The sequence below is a fragment of the Podarcis gaigeae genome (genome assembly GCF_964106915.1).
Source record: "Podarcis gaigeae genome assembly, chromosome: 16".
Lineage (NCBI taxonomy): Eukaryota > Metazoa > Chordata > Lepidosauria > Squamata > Lacertidae > Podarcis > Podarcis gaigeae.
This window is the reverse complement of record NC_139693.1, coordinates 33,738,844-33,758,945: the sequence shown is the minus strand read 5'-3', so window position 1 is coordinate 33,758,945 and position 20,102 is coordinate 33,738,844. Positions and strand designations below refer to the sequence as shown.

Below are 20,102 nucleotides of genomic sequence, written 5' to 3'. Positions count from 1 at the left end.
AGATGATGGTTGCTGTTTTTCAGAGCCGGGAAGGAATTTGCCCTGCTCTGCAGGTTTTGCCTTCCCCGTAGCAATGATCACACCTTTGGCGGTTTTAGGCCTTGGATGGAATCCAGTCTAGTCCATCAATCGATAGAAGGGGTGGGGTGGTGACACACCCCACCTGCGGCAGTGATACCAGGGACCCCATTAAAGGGAGCATTGAGGGGAGTCTCAGACCACAAGAATATGGTGGTGGGTCATAGAACTCCCCTCAGCAACATGGATTGTGTTATGTACTGAAGTTCTCACCCTGGGCCAGCAGGGGGATACTGTAAATAGTTATGCAAATAAGGGATCGAAAGTGACGTTCAGTGATTGGATAGTTTTAGAAAGTTGTTACAGTAACGTTGTACTGGAGCTCTATATAAGCAGGCTGACTGAACCCCTCAGTTTAGTTCTGTTCTGGCCTCTAAATAAACAAGAGCTGTTTGAAGAATCGCTGTGTCGTCTGATATCTGTGTCGTCTACCCACAACTTAACAGATTGGGGGCCAGCTGTGTGAATGCTGTGATAGTATCCCCATATCACCAACTGACCTTGTTTTGCCTCAGACCCCCAGCAAGGGAGCTGAGAAGGATACATGCCCAATGCCTAAGCCAAGGTTTTCCTACATTTGAAATTAAGAAAGCTGTGGCCGTTTTAATCCCAAGTATGTTGTCCTGCGTTTTACCTGATATGTAGTCTGACTTCTGGGGGTGGGAAGGGGAGGGGGTATCTGCACCTGGGCATTCAAATAATAATAATAAACACAGGCTCTGGGGTTTTTTTAATAAAAAAATACACACTCAAATAAAATAGTCTTAAGAACTCGCTTAACAGGAGGAAAAGAAAAGAGCAGCAGATGAATGCCAAACACAAGTTATATTATGGATTTACTCAGGGGGTTTTGCATACTTCTGAATAGTGCTGTTTTTCTGCATATTATATTTATTGCTAGACAACACTCCTCCAGGCTGCTTTAGGAGATGATATCTTATTAGCAACCAGAGCAAACAGTTCTGAAATACTATGGTTGCATCTACAGTAGGGTATATGCAAATTCAGACACGTGTTTTCTCTGTTGGGAAAAGCTATGGCTCTGCGCCAGCACATCTGTTCAGTCCCCAGCATCTCCAGGTCAGGCTATGAAAGAACCCTGTCTGAAATCCTGGAGATAAATGCTGCCAACCAGTGCAGGGAATAGTGAGCTACATGAATCAGTGGATATTTACCACGTTCCTATATTAGCTGCTTTGTATAGTGCATGGTAGGGACGCGGGTGGCGCTGTGGGTTAAACCACAGAGCCTAGGACTTGCCGATCAGAAGGTCGGCGGTTCGAATCCCCACGACGGGGTGAGCTCCCGTTGCTCGGTCCCTGCCTCCTGCCAACCTAGCAGTTCGAAAGCACGTCAAAGTGCAAGTAGATAAATAGGTACCGCTCCGGCGGGAAGGTAAAAGGCGTTTCTGTGCGCTGCTCTGGTTCGCCAGAAGCGGCTTAGTCATGCTGGCCACATGACCCGGAAGCTGTACGCCGGTTCCCTCGGCCAATAAAGCGAGATGAGCGCCGCAACCCCAGAGTCGTCAGCGACTAGACCTAACAGTCAGGGGTCCCTTTACCTTTACCTATAGTGCATGGTGGGGAGGTATGTTTCATATCTGAAATGGCTGTTATGAAAATGCACTGTTGATGTTGCTGTTTCAAGGCAGAAACTCTCCCTATCCCCCCAGCCTGAGTGACTTTTCTCTTTTGAAATATAGATGAAGCCACGCTGAAATTGATGAAGACACCTCGGTGCTCTCTCCCTGATCTCGCTGAATCGGAGGCAAGGAGGAAGAGGCATGCTCAGTCAGCAACCAAGTGGAACAAAAGGAACTTATCTTGGAGGTTGGCTGTTAAATCTTTTGCACTTGCAGTGCCGGTGGGGAGGAATGGCTCAAGGGCTGATTCAGCTGTCCGTGATTATTTGCGTGCTTGAATGGGGCCACTGCCATTCGAAGGGCACTTCAAGGTAGCCTGTCTGTGGAACGTTCATCCCTGTTCATTTGCTGCCCAAAAAAAGCCTGCAGGGAGATTCAGTATTTGCTGAGCATGCATAACGATTTGTTTCCGGGGGACGTTAGATGGTGGCCAACTTTGCAGTTACACGTTTAAAGCAGTATCATACCAATTTAAACCATTGTGGCTTTCCCCAAAGAATTCTGGGAACTGTGCTTCGCTAAGGATGCTGTGAGTTGTTGTTGTTTAGTCATTTAGTCATGTCCAACTCTTCATGACCCCATGGACCAGAGCATGCCAGGCACTCCTGTCTTCCACTGCCTCCTGCAGTCAAATTCATGTTGGTAGCTTCAAGAACACTGTCCAACCATCTTGTCCTCTGTCATCCCCTTCTCCTAGTGCCTCAATCTTTCCCAACATCAGGGTCTTTTCCAGGGAGTCTTCTCTTCTCATGAGGTGGCCAAAGTATTGGCGCCTCAGCTTCAGGATCTGTCCTTCCAGTGAGCACTCAGGGCTGATTTCCTTCAGAATGGATAGGTTTGATCTTCTTGCAGTCCATGGGACTCTCAAGAGTCTCCTCCAGCACCATAATTTAAAAGCATCAATTCTTCAGCGATCAGCCTTCTTTATGGTCCAGCTCTCACTTCCATACATCACTACTGGGAAAACCATCGCTTTAACTATACGGACCTTTGTTGGCAAGGTTATGTCTCTGCTTTTTAAGATGCTGTCTAGGTTTGTCGTCGCTTTTCTCCCAAGAAGCAGGCGTCTTTTAATTTCGTGACCGCTGTCACCGTCTGCAGTGATCACAGAGCCCAAGAAAGTAAAATATCTCACTGCCTCCATTTCTTCCCCTTCTATTTGCGAAGGAGCTGCAAGTTGTTAGGAGACCCTTATTCCCCTCACAGAGCTGCAATTCCCAGAGTTCCTTGGGAAGAGCAATTGATAGGTAAACCACTGTGGAAATTGTAGCTTGTGTGATGGGAATCGGGGTCTCTTAACAACTCCCTTAGCAAAGTACAATTCTCAGAATTCTTTAGGGGAAGCCACAATTGTTTAAAGTGGTATACTATTGTTTCTAGGAAGCCCACAAGCCAGACATGGGCACAGTCACACCCTCCCCACTGGGGTTCCCGAGCAGTTGGTGGCGGCCATCGTGACAGCTTTATCTTGCAGGAGCACTTGGCTGCTTTCAGGAGAGATATTCACCTTAATGGTCCTCCTGTGCTGGGGAAGAACATCGTTACCAGAGTCCTCAACAGGTTGAACCGAGATCAAGTGGAAAGTAGATAAATGTGGGGTTTTGCGTTTGATTTATTCTGTTGTTTGGATTTTTAACAACCGCAGTAGTTGGAGCTTTGCTGTCCCCAGGGGAAAAGGCAGGCTGGAACTCCAAGCACTGCAGCTCGTGGGCTTTAGTTCTGGGACCTCCGTGTGGCAAGAGCACCCCCTGCTGCCGCTTGCAAAAATCAGGTGTTGGTGAACAGAAAGCCCGACAGGAGTGACTCAGAAATCGTAAAGGGATTCCCAGCTTGTAATAAAAAATAAACAGGCCTCCGTGAATATTCCTTTATGTTGTCCAGTGGTATATTCCTGAGTCTTCTGTTCTTCTTTGTGCTGAACACCATGGGGCCATCTGCTCATTCAGGCACTTAGAACTGTAGAACTGGCACATTTAAAACAAGTACCAAATAATATTTATTCTGCACTTTTAAGGGACCAATCTTTTAGTGTGGCAGCTCCTGCACTCATTGACTTTAGGCAGGTGCCTTCCCTCTATTTTTTTCAGTGCCTCCTCAAAACTTTTCTGTTCTGGCAGGCAATGTAAAGTTGATGTGTATTTTTCACTTTTTTTTTTAAGAGCTGTATAAAATTAGTAACCAAAATATAAACATATAATGGTTAAACAAGAACAGAATATACTGGATATCCAGTACAGTCATACCTTGGTTCTCGAACGGAATCCATTCCGGAAGTCCGTTCAACTTCCGAAAATGTTTGAAAACCAAGGCACAGCTTCTGATTGGCTGCAGGAACTTCCTGCACTCAATCGGAAGCCGCGTCGGATGTTCGGCTTCCAAAAACCGTTCGCAAACCGGAAAACTCACTTCCAGGTTTGCTGCGTTCAGGAGCCAAAACGTTTGAGTCACAAGGCATTCAGGAACCAAGGTACGACTGTATAATAAAGTTGATGCCTATTTTAATCTATAATTTTAGTTTAGAATGTCTTCTTTAAACCGTTGATTTTACTCATTTTGCCAAGAGCTACAGGTTCACGGAGCTACAATTCCCAGTGTGGTTTAACAGCCAAGGAATTCTGGGAATTGTCCCTGTGTGAGGGAAATAGGGATTTCCTAATTACGCTCAGAACCCTGAACAAACTAGACCTCCCATAATTCTTTGGGGAAAGCCATGGCTGTTTAAAGTGGTATCATTGCTGTTTTCGTGTATGGTGTGGATATGGCCAATGTACAACCTATGTCCAGTATAAATCTGCCACTACAGTGGTACCTCAGGTTACAGATGCTTCAGGGTACAGACGCTTCAGGTTACAGATTCCACTAACCCAGAAATAGTACCTCGGGTTAAGAACTTTGCCCCAGGATGAGAACAGAAATTGTGGGGCGACAGCGGGAGACCCCATTAGCTTAAAGTGGTACCTCAGGTTAAGAACAGTTTCAGGTAAAGAGCGGACCTCCAGAACGAATTAAGTACTTAACCAGAGGTACCACGGTATTGCACTATCACTGCATCAATGGCATGTTGCAGAACACACCTGTGGAAAATAAAAAATCAGTCTGGAGCAGCTCAGACCTTTCACCACCTGAAAAGTCACCTTTGCAAAGACCCGGGAAGACGCTGAGCCCCAGAACACAATCACTTTGATCTAGCCGCTTGCTCTAAACAGCATTTTAACAAAGCATCCCAAACAAAGAGATGTGTGGTGGTTAATTTCCTAGGACAGGGGTCTGCAACCTTTAAGACAAAAAGAGCCACTTGGACCCGTTTCCGAAGGAAAAAAAACTGGGAGCCACAAAACTCGTCATTATAAAAATAACTTTTTTGTCACTTTTTTATTATTTCTTTATTATTCCCCTCAGAATTACTCCTCCTCATAGAAATAAATGTTAAATTAACAAGTTACCTTTTTTTGTGTGTGTGTGTTTCACTCCCCTTCAAAACAGTGACCAGCGTACATGCTCCCTTTCAATGCAGTGACCAGCGTACATGCCCCTTACAATGTAGCGGGCGGGCGGGCGGGCAGGTGACGTCGGGACAGTGCGTGACTAACGCACGCACCGCCCCCATGCGACGTCACAGCCAGTACAGTGCCCGCCACAGTGGGGAGCGTCGGGGCGCACAATGCGCCTCCTCCCCTCGCTAGTATCCGCCCTGGAGCCGCGGCAAAGGTATAAAAGAGCCACATGCGGCTCCGGAGCCGCGGGTTGCCGACCCCTGTCCTAGGATCAGGGCTTAGAAAAGGAAGATGGTCTCTGATCAGCGGAGATGTCAATATCCTGGAGCCAGAGAGGGCAGGAGAAAATATTTCTCTCCTTTCTCGTGAAATTGCTCAGGCATAACCCTGCCTGTCATATTTCGTTGCTCAGAGAAGCGAGCGGGGACTTGGTGATACCCAGACTGGCAAGCTGACTCAGCAATCGTAGGAGCAAGTGGGGCTCCAGGCTTGTGAGCTGACTCAGCATCCCCACACGGCTGCTGTCAATCTCAATGAAAGGAAGAGCTCTGTGTTTGTTCAAGTCATCGACTCTGCGTGGTCTTTTGAAGCCAAAACAATCCCCGCAGACGGCTTGGCTCTCAGCCGGCTTTCAAATGCCAGTTAGGCTTACAGCAAAGAGAAGGTGGAGGGTTGCTGAGTCACAATAAGGAGCAACAGCGCTCACCCCCCACACACACACACACACCCTGGAGACAGCTTGCATTACTAGGTAGGGGGTCAGGGAGAATATTAATGCTAATATTAATTGCTTTCTATTATGTTAACTGTGGAACAAATCGCACACGCAGACACACACACACACAAGGGAGCTGTGGTTCAGTTGCTGCTTCCTGCTACATGTGAAGCTACTACAAAATGCAGTTGTGCTTGGCAAGCCCATTGGGACTTGTAGGGCAGTAGCCAAAGAGAAGAAGTAGGTGGAGCCAGACAGAGCCAGTGATAGGTAGAGCCAATGGCTGGCATGTTGGCAAAGTTCCTTAAATAATGGAGACCAGAGAGTCCAGAGAGAAAAGAAATCTTGGTAACATTTTACTGTGGAAACTGAACAAAAACAGTATATGATTTAAGGAGAACAGCAAAAGTCGCACCTTAAAAGTACAGGGGGACATTCAACGAAACATACAGGTGGAAACGTCTCAGAATGGCACAGCCAATCAGAGAGCATGTGCTACCTCAGCAAAGATCATGCTGGTTGCTAAGCAACACCTCTACCCACCCGCTTCTTGGCTAGGTGACTTTAACAGTATTAACCCTTAAGCGGCCATATGTCTGGGTTTTCCCAGACACGTCCAGGAATTGCACTGTCAAAATGGCATCCATGTGGATTTTTAAAGAAAAATGTTGGGAAATCCCCAGAAAGCCCAAAGACTTATTTTTTTGGGGGGTTAGATATTTAGATATTTCCAAAAAACAACTCCCCCCCCCCCAAAAAAAGAAGCTTAAGCTCAGTCAAAGGCAACTATGGGGTTGTGGCACTCATCTTGCTTTCAGGCCGAGGGAGCCGGCGTTTGTCCACAGACAGCCTTCCGGGTCATGAGGCCAGCATGACTAAACTGCTTCTGACACAACGGAACACCGTGACAGAAACCAAAGTGCATGGAAACGCCGTTTACTTTCCCGCCATAGTGGTACCTATTTATCTACTTGCACTGGCGTGCTTTCGAACTGCTAGGTTGGCAGGAACTGGGACAGAGCAATGGGATTCGAAGGGATTCGAACCGCCAACCTTCTGATCACAAGCCCAAGAGGCTCAGTGGTTTAGACCACAGCGCCAGTTGCGTCCCCAGAAGTTGCTGGACTAGTGCCCCAAATGGATATACCTGCCGTGCATCTCTTCTTTCTCCTTACCTCGCCCCCTGGACCCGATTGTGTACAAACGGTGCCATGGTTAGTGCTGGAGTTTGACCTGGGAGAACAGAGTTCAGATTCCCACTCAGCCTTGAAGCTCCCTGGGTGACCTTATGGTCACCGGTCTCAGCCTAACCTGCTCCTTCTTCTCTCTGCTTGCCATGAAGAAACTGCAAGCAAAGAGGCAGCAACAAGGCAGGAGGCTCAGGGCATTGATGGTGTGCCCTCAACTGGGGCCCAACAGCGCCAACCCTTCATGTTGGATCCAAGATTGGTGGCCCCAAGGAGAAGACTCGAACCACTAAGATCCCCCTGCTTCCGTCTAAACATTGTTCATCCCAGAAGTAGAAAACCTCACGCTGAGCTTCTGTTTCAGCTCTCAAGCCAACTCATTTGTTACCACATTATTTCTGAGATACAGACATGAGGAAGCAGCACCCACACCAGCTGGGTAACATATGAATCAGATCTCAGGATGTCAGAGATTTCTATTAAAAATGGGAATGTGGGAGCAGGAATCGCCAGTGTTTGCTTATTCATCCCACAAACCGGAATGGGAATCAATCCAGCGAATACGTTCTCTGCTGTTGCTTTCGGTCCATAATTGGTTTTGTTTCCCTCCTGCTTGCGTTGCGTTTCCTTCGCGCTGAAATGAACGGCGCGGAACAATTTAATGGCAACGTCTTTTATGTCATGTACTTAACTGGGTTACAAAAATTACGCAAGTTGCGTCATTTCGCTCAGGTGAGGCAGTGAGGTGAATGGCATACTTTTCGGCAGGGGGTGAACTGGAAACGATGCCTTATGAGGAACGGCTAAGGGAGCTGGGCATGTTTAGCCTGGAGAAGAGGAGGTTAAGGGGTGATATGATAGCCATGTTCAAATATATAAAAGGATGTCACAAAGAGGAGGGAGAAAGGTTGTTTTCTGCTGCTCCAGAGAAGTGGACACGGAGCAATGGATCCAAACTACAAGAAAGAAGATTCCACCTAAACATTAGGAAGAACTTCCTGACAGTAAGAGCTGTTTGACAGTGGAATTTGCTGCCAAGGAGTGTGGTGGAGTCTCCTTCTTTGGAGGTCTTTAAGCAGAGGCTTGACAACCATATGTCAGGAGTGCTCTGATGGTGTTTCTTGCTTGGCAGGGGGTTGGGCTCGACGGCCATTGTGGTCTCTTCCAACTCTATGATTCTATGAACTGCAGTGGAATGGAAACAGTGCCATGTGTGACAAATAAAAGGCAGAAAATGGAAAATGGTGTCTTCTTGCATCCATAATCAGACCTGAGCTTTTTAAGTTGCTCTGGACATCTGCTTTGTTTTGTTTTTTGTTAAATCTCTGAAGTAGCTGAGTGTCCCGAAGGACACACTAAAGAGCTACGTAAACCAGGTGTGGCCATGTAGCAACACAAAGCAGGGAAGCATGCCTGCCGCTTCACAATTGCATTCCTGCACAACTTTGTGTCCTCCACAGAGCCTGTTTGTGCCACATCCATCGCAAACCCATCCTCCCAAACGTGCCTCATGTCCCAGGGACTAGTTCTGCTCAAGAAGTTGCCATTTTTATTTTATTTTTAATATTTTTATTACAGTTTTCTTGGTTTACAAAGGTATGCGCCATGTCTCTTTTTTCAAGTTACATTTTCCATAGGTCAGTTTCATTTGTTGAGACATTAGGGTTACATTAGGAAGAAAAGGGGGGGAGGTGGAGGGGGGAAAGGCAAGGGGGAGTGGGGTAAGGAGGCGATGTTTCTAATTTGCTTCATGTTTGTGCAGATTCTCTTTGCTATTTACTTGTGTTCCTTTGGCGGTGAGAGAAATTGGGGTTGGCCTAGGGTCCGGTTGCTTGTTTGTGATTGGTTGCGGTGAACTTTCGTGTGTGAGTGGGGTGGGTGGGTGTTTTTGTATCAGGTTAGCCAGATTGATTCGTATGCTGTGAGTAGCTGCCATTTTAATAAAAAGGCAGGTCAGCAGCTGGAGCTGTTTGTCAACATGCCACTGCCAAGTGAGCGGTGGATGCATGTCTGCTTTGTGTGACAAGGCCAGGGAGAAGGGCAGGCAGAAGGGGGATTTGCGGAGGCAGAAATCAAGGGCACTGAGCTGTTAAAAATTTGTTTGTTGGCACAGAACTCAGAGGCTTGGAAGCCTAACCCAGTGAATCCTGAGGGTGTCAAAAGGCCTGCTCAGATCTTCCAGAAAGGTGTGAGGAGCATCAAGCCCCAGGGCTAAATGTGGCCCTCTGGTTCTCTCTCTGTGGCCCTGGGGACTCTTCCCCCCGGACCACACCCCTCACCAGCCCTGCCTTGCACTCCCCCCCCCCCCCCAGTTTCTTTTGCCTGGCTGAAATGTGTCCTTGAACTCTTATGGGGTATTCCAGAGCCCGTATAGAGTCCTTAAGTGGGTTCCCCATCAGTAGGAGAAAATAACAGAGGCCATCCAGAGTACAGTCATACCTCGGGTTGCGAACATAATCCATGCAGGAGGCATGTTCACAACCCGTAGTGTTCGCAGCCTGAAGCGCCATGTCTGCGCATGCACGTGACGCAATTCGGCGCTTCTGCGCATGCACGTGATGTCATTTTGAGCTTCTGGGCAATGCGCAAGTGCCGAAACCTGGAAGTAACCCAGTCCAGTACTTCCAGGTGCAGTGTGGTCTGCAACCCATAGCGTTCATAACCTGAGGTATGACTATATATTGAGAAGCAAAGCGGCTAGTAAGCCTAATCTTTATTCAAGGAACTGTTGCAACAGGGTCCCCGCTCACCACACGCAGGAGGGAGGAGACCCCTGAACAATGGTGTGCAAGCTCTCATATAGACGTTTGAAATTGCCCACCCTGTAGCCCAAGACCACCCCCCAAAACATCATATATACATCACAGAAGCATCTACAGCAGAAATCCTGTCTGCCAGGATACCTGATAACGGTCACTGATTGCATTATCTGGGCAGCCTGGCCATTCTTTTGTGTTGCTTAAAATTTTAGTTCCTGAATCCATGTCACAGGCTCACCCTTTTTTTTCATACACAAATACGCCCTTAAGGCAGGATGTGCAATCAAAATAACAATGGGAAGGCTTTCCCCTTTTGCCTCCCTTCCTGCAGAGGAATATTTGAGGTTCTTGGGAGAGTCAAAATGGCTCCAGGATTGCTCTCCCATACTATTTCAGGCACATGATTCATATATATAGTGGTACCTCAGGTTACAGACACTTTGGGTTACACGTTTTCAGGTTACGAACGTGCCGAAATCCGGAAGTACCAGTATGGGTTACTTCCGGGTTTCGGCGCTCATGCATGCGCAGAAACACTAAATCGTGCTTTGCACATGCGCAGAAGCCCAAATTGCATCACACGCGTGTGCAGGCATGGCGCTGGGGGTTGCGAACGTGCCTCCCGCACGGATCACATTTGCAACCCAAGGTTCCACTGTATTTAGATATGTGTGCATTTATGAATATTGATTTTATATTTGAGGCCTTAAAATTCTAATAACACCTGGATAGAGAAATGTGTGTGTGTGTGTGGGAACTAGCCTACTGCACAGAAGTAACTTTCACAATCATTGCTCCACTTGCTTTTGCCTCTGGCTTCATTCGCCATTGCCAAGTGGCCCCTGGAGGGTTCACTAGGAAGGGGTGTAGCCGCAGGGCTGAAATAGGTTCCCTACCGCTGTCGTAAAAAAATAAAAATCTCAAAGTGAGCGGGTCTCCTTTTTATTTTGGGTGAGAGAGTCTGATCTGACCAGCCCTGCTTTTGAGAAGCTGGACAGTGTGTTTGGTTGGGCAGGGACGTTCACAAACAGCAACAGAAGAAGCCACACGTCACCTGTACAGAGAGATAACTAAGCCTCTGCCATCCTCTCTGTGTCCTGCAGGGATTCATTAGCGAACACGCTTCCAACTAATGAATTTGTCCAATCGGATTCTTAAGGGACTTTGCGCAAATCAACTGCTAACTGGCTCCAGACCCGTGGCACTGGGAGATAACTGGATTTGTCGCCTTCGCTCAGGCCAAATTGAAAGTTGCAGGTTTCTTGAAAAGGACTCACTGGCTCTATCGCGACAAGACCGAGCCTGTGGCATTGGCTGGTACACAAGGGGACTCTCTCAGGCTAATTGCTGCTCTTGTCAGACAGCAGCTGTGCTTGGTTTTGAGAGCTCCACACCGCGTGGCCCCTCCAGAGACGAGGCTTGCTCTCTCCTGCTCTCCTTCTTCGCTTCAAATCCTCCACTGCTCTCCGTCTCCCCCCTTTCGTTTCAATCTGAAAGGTCTCAGCAGGAGACTGTTGCCTGTAGATAACCAGTCATTTTTCATTTTTTTAAAAAGAAACAGGAAAAAAAACCAGGAAAATTACTTCGCTGTATTTCTGACAAGCAAAGTTGCTTCTTGCACCAAAGAAAAATGGCTCCAGATTCTTCCAGTTGTGGAGAGCTCCAGATTTGATCAAAGAAGCAAAGGGAGGGAGTGACGCTCAGGGCTTTTTTCAGCCGGGGCTTGCCAGAACTCAGTTCCGGCACCTCTCAGGTGGGCGCCTGTTATGTACTGAGTTGAATAGGATCCAAAATACAGCAGTCTGATTGGTCCTAGAACAATAGAATCCAAAATGCAGCAGTCTGATTGGTCCCAGAACAATAGGATTCAGAATGCAGCAGTCTGATTGGTCCCAGAACAATAGGATTCAGAATTCAGCAGTCTGATTGGTCCTAGAACAATAGAATCCAAAATGCAGCAGTCTGATTGGTCCCAGAACAATAGGATTCAGAATGCAGCAGTCTGATTGGTCCCAGAACAATAGGATCCAAAATGCAGCAGTCTGATTGGTCCTAGAACAATAGAATCCAAAATGCAGCAGTCTGATTGGTCCCAGAACAATAGGATTCAGAATGCAGCAGTCTAATTGGTCCTAGAACAATGCAGCAATCTGATTGGTCTGCAGGAGCCACCCAATCCAGCTCCAGATAGAAGTGAATCCACAACCTGATTGGCCTACAGGAGAATCCCGGAATTAGCCAATCACGTGCAGCCCATTGTGTAAATAATGTATATAAAGCAGATACTTTGAGGGGACTTTCATTCCTCCTCACACTATGAGCTGAATAAAGAGCATGAAATCCACTCTCGACTCTGAGTATATTTCAGTGCCATTGCCATTCTAAGAGAACAATAGAGGAGTTCATGGTGTGATCCAGCACTTCTTTTTCCAGAAAAATAGTCCTTAACCCTTTGGGGAAGAGGGACATCCATCCATCTATCAGGGATGCCAGTTTGCAGATATTCTGCGCTGAACAGGGTTGAGCTAGATGGGCTTCAGAGTTTCCTCCCATCTCCGTGGTTCTCTAACAATGGCTACAGGTCCCTGAGTTCCTGTCTTTGTCTTTAAATCACAGTAGGGTGTGGCATGGAATTTTAATTGGAGCTGCAGCCTTTAATTAATTCACTGGCTTGATTAATTAAAAACCCCTTAAAGCAAATGAAAAAGCACTCTAATTCATCAGATGACATTTTTTCTCAAAACAAATCTTAATTGCTTTAAATGTAAGTGTTTACAAAGGTTGCAGGAAGCAGGGCTCCATTTTAAAAGAGGCATCTGCCATTCACTGTCACATGGGGGAATGAGGGGTGTGGGTGTGTGGGGGTGTGTTCACATGCACAATCTTAAAGACACACAAAACACGTGTGTCTCTCTCTTTTTCCTCTTCAAAACTGCACACACATTTATGCAGATTTCTTCACTCACTTGAAAGCTCATCAAATTAATCAACTAAGCTTTCTTCATACAAGCAGCAGACCTACCATAATTTTAACACTCTCATTCTTAGGATTCTTTCTTTCTTTCTTTTAGTTATTTAAACAGTTTTTGCCCCACTGCTTGGCCAGATAACCTTCCCAGAGCGGCTTGCAAAGATCAGTAGTAAGACAGTCTCTGCCCTCATTTTTTTAAAAAAAGTCACAGCATGAAAGGAAAATGGTTTGGGAGAGAGGAGGAAATAGGTAAACTTGTGTACCAGTTTTCAGGTACCACATCTTCATTACAAGCTCTTCTAATAACCAGTTGGGATCAGAAACTTTTCAAGGAGAGGAGGAGCCAAAAGTGGCTGGTGTCTCAGCAGAGCAGCGGGTGTCCCTGCATGTCTTTTTTCCCTCCCTCTGCTGCCACCCAGTGGAATGACTGCTGCAAGGTTGTGTATCAGTGGGCAAAGTAAAATAAGTAAACAAATGTGTCATGGTCCCACCTATTCTCAACAGCCAGAAGCCTCATAGCCAGACACCGGAGAGACCTGTCAGGAGTGAACATTGACCAATGGTATCAAATACCATTTGATGGGAAACAGCCTTATTAGAAAAACTAACCAATAAACTGAAACTGACATGGGGACAAATAGAAGAAGACGCCTACACCCTGCTATGGTTCCCCTTTATCACATACACAGCCCAACAAGACAACGACAAGAATCCGCCAACAGCATACGAATCAATCTGGCTAACTTGATCCAAACACACACACACACATACCCCACTCACACACAAAAACAAATCTCATTATAGCCAACCAAAGACAACCAACCACCCCCTAGACCACCCTCAACCTCTCTCACCACCAAGGAAATACAACAAGTGAATAGTAAGAGTACACAAAACCCCACACATACAATAAGTAGAAGAATAGAAGCATTGCCACCCGAACCCACCCCACTCACCATTCCTTCCTCCCCCTCTTCCCCCCTATTTTCTTCTTAACCTAACACTGTATGTCTGGATAGAAATAGGGGAAGCCACCCTAACATACAAGCTCAAATGAACACACTGTGTACATGGATAAAGATATGAAGAAGGAAGGCCTGACCGGAGGGGGGGGGAGGGCTGGAGTGGGGAGGGAGGGGGAAGTAAACCGGATGGTATTTTGAATTGATTTAGTTATGTAAGCCTTTTTTCTGAAACCATGTATATTAATGTTATGTAGTTATGCATTGTAGTATGAATGAATTTTGTTTTGTATTCTTTGTTTTATAGAATACATATAATAATGTTGTGTTACTAAGCAAATTTAATAAAACAGTGAAAGGGGAAGGAAAAAAAACCTAACACTGTATGTCTCACAACAAATGAAACTGATCTGTAGAAAATGCAACTTGGAGGGGGGGAAAGAGAAAGAATGCACATTATTTATGTAAACTAAGAAATCTTTAATAAATACAGTAGTATCTCAGGTTAGGAACTTAATTTGTTCCGGAGGTCCGTTCTTAACCTGAAACTGTTCTTAACCTGAGGTACCACTTTAGCTAATAAGGCCTCCCTCTACCGCCGCCACGTGATTTCTGTTCTCATCCTGAGGTAAAGTTCTTAACCCAAGGTACTATTTCTGGGTTAGCGGAGTCTGTAACCTGAAGCGTCTGTAACCCGAGGTACCACTGTACATATATATATAACAAATTTGTCACGGTCACCCAAAAAAGGGGGCTGTATCCAGGATTGCTTCCATTGAAAATAACAGACAAGACTAACATGGGTCCATTAATTTCAGTAGGTCTACCCTAAGTACCCTGAGTCTAGGACTTGCCAATCAGAAGGTCAGCGGTTCAAATCCCCGCGACGGGGTGAACTCCTGTTGCTCAGTCCCTGCTCCTGCCAACCTAGCAGATCGAAAGCATATCAAAGTGCAAGTAGATAAATAGGTACCACTCCGGTTGGAAGGTAAACGGCATGTCTGTGCACTGCTCTAGTTCGCCAGAAGCGGCTTAGTCATGCTGGCCACATGACCTGGAAGCTGTACGCCGGCTCCCTCAGCCAATAAAGCAAGATGAGCGCCGCAACCCCAGAGTCAGTCACGACTGGACCTAATGGTCAGGGGTCCCCTTACCTTTACCTTACCCTGAGTATAATTTAGTTTGGGGCTGTTCTTTTCTGACCATGGGCTGCCTTTTTCCATCCCAGAGTTCGCACGTTCCCCAAGGAATCTCACCTGGGCCACGACACAGTCCGCGCCCTCATGTACTACGCCCTGAAGGTGTGGAGCGACATCACGCCGCTAAATTTCCACGAAGTGGCTGGCAACAATGCCGACATCCAGATCGACTTCTCCAAAACGGACCACAATGACGGGTACCCCTTTGACGGTCCTGGCGGCACAGTCGCCCACGCTTTCTTCCCGGGGGAACACCACACCGCCGGGGACACTCACTTTGATGACGATGAATATTGGACTTTCCGATCATCAGGTACGTCAGGGTAAGAGAGCTGCGGAAATGTGCGTAAGTGCCCTGTTTGCCTCCATGAGCGTCGAAGGAAGAAGGGGGAGGCCAAAGGAAGATGGACCTTTATAGAAAGGGAAAAGCTTCCTTTATATATGTATAAAATGTACAGTGGTACCTCGGGTTAAGTACTTAATTCGTTCCGGAGGTCGGTTCTTAACCTGAAACTGTTCTTAACCTGAAGCACCACTTTAGCTAATGGGGCCTCCTGCTGCTGCCGCACAGCCGGAACACAATTTCTGTTCTTATCCTGAAGCAAAGTTCTTAACCTGAAGCACTATTTCTGGGTTAGCGGAGTCTGTAACCTGAAGCGTATGTAACCTGAAGCATATGTAACCCGAGGTGCCACTGTATAAAGTAAGTAACAAATGTTGGAAATGTAAAGAAAAAGAAGGATCTTTTTATCACATGTGGTGGGATCATAAGAAAGTGAAAAGCTTCTGGGAAATTATATATAATGAGATGAAAACGATGTTGAAATATACATTTATTTTTTAAAAAACAGAAGCATTTTTATGTGGCATTGTAGGGGAGGATATTAACAAACAGGTCAGTAAATTGTTTTTATATGCAACAACAGCAGCAAGAATATTATTGGCCCAAAAATGGAAACAAGAAGAATTACCGACGAAAGAAGAGTGGCAAATGAAGTTAATGGACTATGCGGAATTAGATAAGATGACAGGAAGGATTCAAAACCTGCGGGACCAGAGATTGTTAGAAGACTGGAGTAAATACTTGAATTATTTGAAAAGCAATTGTAATAAACAGATTACATTAGTAGGATTGCAAGAGGTTTTGTAAGGAGAATTATGCGAAATATTGCAATGAAGACTATGAAAAGAGTTATTAGTTAAGGACAATTAAAAGTAATAGAGAAATTAAGAAATGTAGATTAGCGTATTTTTTTGCCCTATAGGGCGCACTTTTTTCCCTCCAAAAATGAAGGGGAAATGTGTGTGCGTCCTATGGGGAGAATGCAGGCTTTCGCTGAAGCCTGGAGAGCGAGAGGGGTCAGTGCGCACCGACCCCGATCGCTCTCCAGGCTTCGCGCACCTCTCCGCAAGCAGCGGGAGCCAGCGCTGGGCTCCCACGGCTTGCAGAGAGCTGCCTGTTTGGGGCCTGGGGTCGGGGGAAGCTCGGGCCTCCCCCGCCCCAGCCCCGCGCCTGGGGGGTGAAATAATTTTTTCCCCTTTATTTCCCCCAAAAAAAACTAGGTGTGCCTTATGGGATGGTGTGTCCTATAGGGCGAAAAATACGGTAAGTTACAAAGACTGAAAAATCTTCAGATGCGGTTGATGGAAGTCTAAAACATTGTATAAGATAAGAAAATATGTTAAATGACTGTTGGAAATGATATGTGTATATCACAGCCTAGGACCCTCGTATCTACGGGACCGCCTCTCCCGGTATGCCCCACAGAGAGCTTCAAGGTCCATAAATAGCAACACCCTAGTGGTCCCGGGCCCTAAGGAAGTTAGATTAGCTTCAACCAGAGCCAGGGCCTTTTCAACACTGGCTCCAGCCTGGTGGAACGCTCTGCCTCATGAGACCAGGGCCCTGCAGGATCTGATTTCTTTCCGCAGGGCCTGTAAGACAGAGTTGTTCTGCCTGGCCTTTGGCTTGGAGTCAATTTGATTCCCTCCCCCTCTTTCTTCTTTCATTTTTCTTTTTCCTTTCTCCTGTGATGAGGCTGCATTTTAATATTTTAATGTTTCAATATTTTAATTGTTGTATTTTAATCTTGTTTTTAAGTTGTATTCATTCAACTTGTTTTTATTATTGCTTGTTAGCCGCCCTGAGCCCGGCCTTGGCTGGGGAGGGCGGGGTATAAATAAAAATTATTATTATTATTATTATTATTATTATTATTATTATTATTATTATTTACACAAGAAAGAAAGAAAGAAAGAAAGAAAGAAAGAAAGAAAGAAAGAAAGAAAAGAGAAAGGCTTCCAGTGGGTCAACTTCTGTAGCAGCAGGAGCAGGTCCAAAGTAAGAGTTGCTGAAGCAGCAGTGGAGCTGTCCAGCCAAGGAGTCGGGCTGGAGATGTTGCACTAGCAGTGTGCTGTTAATTGGCAGCTTGCTGTTGACAATGAGATTGGGTTCTTTGCAAGCCAAGGCCTGTTGACAAGGACAGAGAGGGAATAAAATGAGAATGGCAGGTACTGTAGATGGTGGAAGGACCCCGAGTGAGAAACAGGGAAGTCAGAGGCAGTTTCTCCAGGTAAGAGAGAGGAAAAGAAAGCTCCCAGGTGAGAGGTGGGAGAGGGCCTTCTTGGTAGTGGCACCTGCCCTGTGGAACACCCTCCCATCAGATATCAAAGAAATAAACTACGATCTGACTTTTAGAAGACATCTGAAGGCAGCCCTGTTGAGGGAAGTTTTTAATGTTTGATTATTATTCTGTTTGGAGCCGCCCAGAGGGGCTGGGGAAACCCAGCCAGATGGGTGGGGTATAAATAAATTTATTTTTATTATTATTTATTAATAATAACTGGGAGGAGGTTGTCATTTTCTGTTTCGTCCAAAGATTTGGGGCAGATAAAAGAAAGTACTTATCATGCACCACATGGTCAAACTATGGAAATCAGTATGCCAGGAGGTGGTGAAGGCTACCCACTTAGATGGCTTGGACATATTCATGGACTTGGGCAAATTCATGGAGGAGAGGGCTATCAATGGCTCCTAGAGATGACAGCTTTGCTCTGCTCACACAGCTGGAGGCAGCAATGCTTTAAGTACCAGTTGCTGGGAGCTACAGGAGCATAGCTGTCAACGTTTCCCTTATTCCAAATAGGATTCCTCGCAAGAAAAGGGAAAAATTGACAGCTATGCACAGGAGGGGAAGAAGAGGAGGAGTTTGGATTTGATATCCTGCCTTTCACTCCCCTTAGGGAGTCTCAAAGTGGCTAACATTCTCCTTTCCCTTCCTCCCCCACAACAAACACTCTGTGAGTGGGGCTGAGAGACTTCAGAGAAGTGTGACTAGCCCAAGGTCACCCAGCAGCTGCATGTGGAGGAGCGGAGACGCGAACCCGGTTCCCCAGATTACGAGACTACCGCTCTTAACCACTACACCACACTGGCTCTCAAGAGCATTGCTCTTGTGTTCAGATCCTCCTTGCTGGTCTCCCAGGTTATCTGGTTGGCTGCTGTGAGAATAGGATACTGAACTAGGTGGACCATTAGCCTGATATAGCAAGCTATTCTTTTTTATTAAAAAAATAATAATTCATGTTACAGTGGTACCTCTGGATGCGAACAGGATCCGTTCTGGAGCCCCGTTTGCATCCTGAGTAGAACGCAACCCATGTCTGCGCATGCATGGATTGCGATTAGCTGCTTCTGTGGATGCGCTTGACATCATTTTGAGCATCTGTGCATGCGCGAGCGGTGAAACCTGGAAGTAACCTGTTCCGTTACTTCTGGGTTGCCACGGAGCACAACCTGAAAACACTCAGCCTGAAGCATATTTAACCCGAGGTATGACTGTACATAGGGACGCGGGTGGTGCTGTGGGTAAAACCTCAGCGCCTTGGACTTGCCGATCGCATGGTCGGCGGTTCGAATCCCTGCGGCGGGGTGCGCTCCAGTCGGTCGGTCCCAGCGCCTGCCAACCTAGCAGTTCGAAAGCACCTCCGGGTGCAAGTAGATAAATAGGGACCGCTTACCAGTGGGAAGGTAAACGGCGTTCTATGTGCTGCGCTGGCTCGCCAGATGCAGCTTGTCACGCTGGCCACGTGACCCAGAAGTGTCTGCGGACAGCGCTGCCTCCCGGCCTATAGAGTAAGATGAGCGCACAACCCTAGAGTCTGTCAAGACTGGCCCATACGGGCAGGGGTACCTTTACCTTTACCTTTACTATGACTGTACATGTTAATTGTCATACACATTCAACATTGTACATAACATATAATAGATTATTTCTACAAATTCCCCACACCTAACCCTATAACCACCTCCCCTTTTACCCAAATACCCATGTGACTTCCTTCACCCACATGCGTGATATCCAACTTGTTACTTTAAAAAAAGAACAACTCTAATATTGCGTTCATTTTTGTTCATTAGAATGATCATTCATCTATTAAAAACATAGTTTCTTAACTTAATGGGTTCAATCTATACTTATCCAGAGATTTCTAATAGAATGATTTTGTACAATATATTCTTCAACACATTTCCATTTCTTTCTTAATTTTTCTTTTGATTGCATTCTGATTGACGCCGTCATCTTGTTGCTTTTTTTGTATTCTAGATACCCTGCTGACAATTTTCTCCTCTATATTTTACACTGTTGCATAAACAGACTCGGAGGGAAGGGAAAGAAACTCCACTCTACTGTTTGAAATTGCATATGATTTGCAATGTGTATGCTTGCAAAAGGAAGGGAAGGGCAACCAGTTATACATTTATTTACCTATTTGTGCATCTTTCCCTGCCTGCTTGTTTCAGATACCCATGGGATGGATCTGTTTGCCGTGGCAGTCCACGAGTTTGGCCACGCCATTGGCTTGACCCACATCTCTGCCATAGAGTCGATCATGAGGCCGTACTACCAGGGCCCCGTCGGAGATCCCCTGAAGTATGACCTGCCTTATGATGACAAAGTCCGGATATGGCAACTCTATGGTGAGCCTGGGTCTGTTTGTGCACATGTCAAGTTGGTTGGGTGAAGAATTGGTTCTGAGAAACCAGGAGGCATGGCTCGTTTCCCTGCACAATGGAGATGTCAGGCGCTTGGAA

General features: G+C 46.3%; 1 protein-coding gene across 1 annotated transcript in view; it reads left to right on the top strand.

Moving 5' to 3' along the window:
- Positions 1-20,102, top strand: part of MMP17 (matrix metallopeptidase 17) — a 171,468-nt gene that overhangs the window by 131,557 nt on the left and 19,809 nt on the right. The window contains exons 3-5 of the mRNA XM_083717318.1: positions 1,781-1,907; positions 15,037-15,320; positions 19,812-19,988. Of these exons, the coding sequence (XP_083573444.1) occupies positions 1,781-1,907; positions 15,037-15,320; positions 19,812-19,988 (588 nt within the window). The remainder of the gene's footprint in view (positions 1-1,780; positions 1,908-15,036; positions 15,321-19,811; positions 19,989-20,102) is intronic.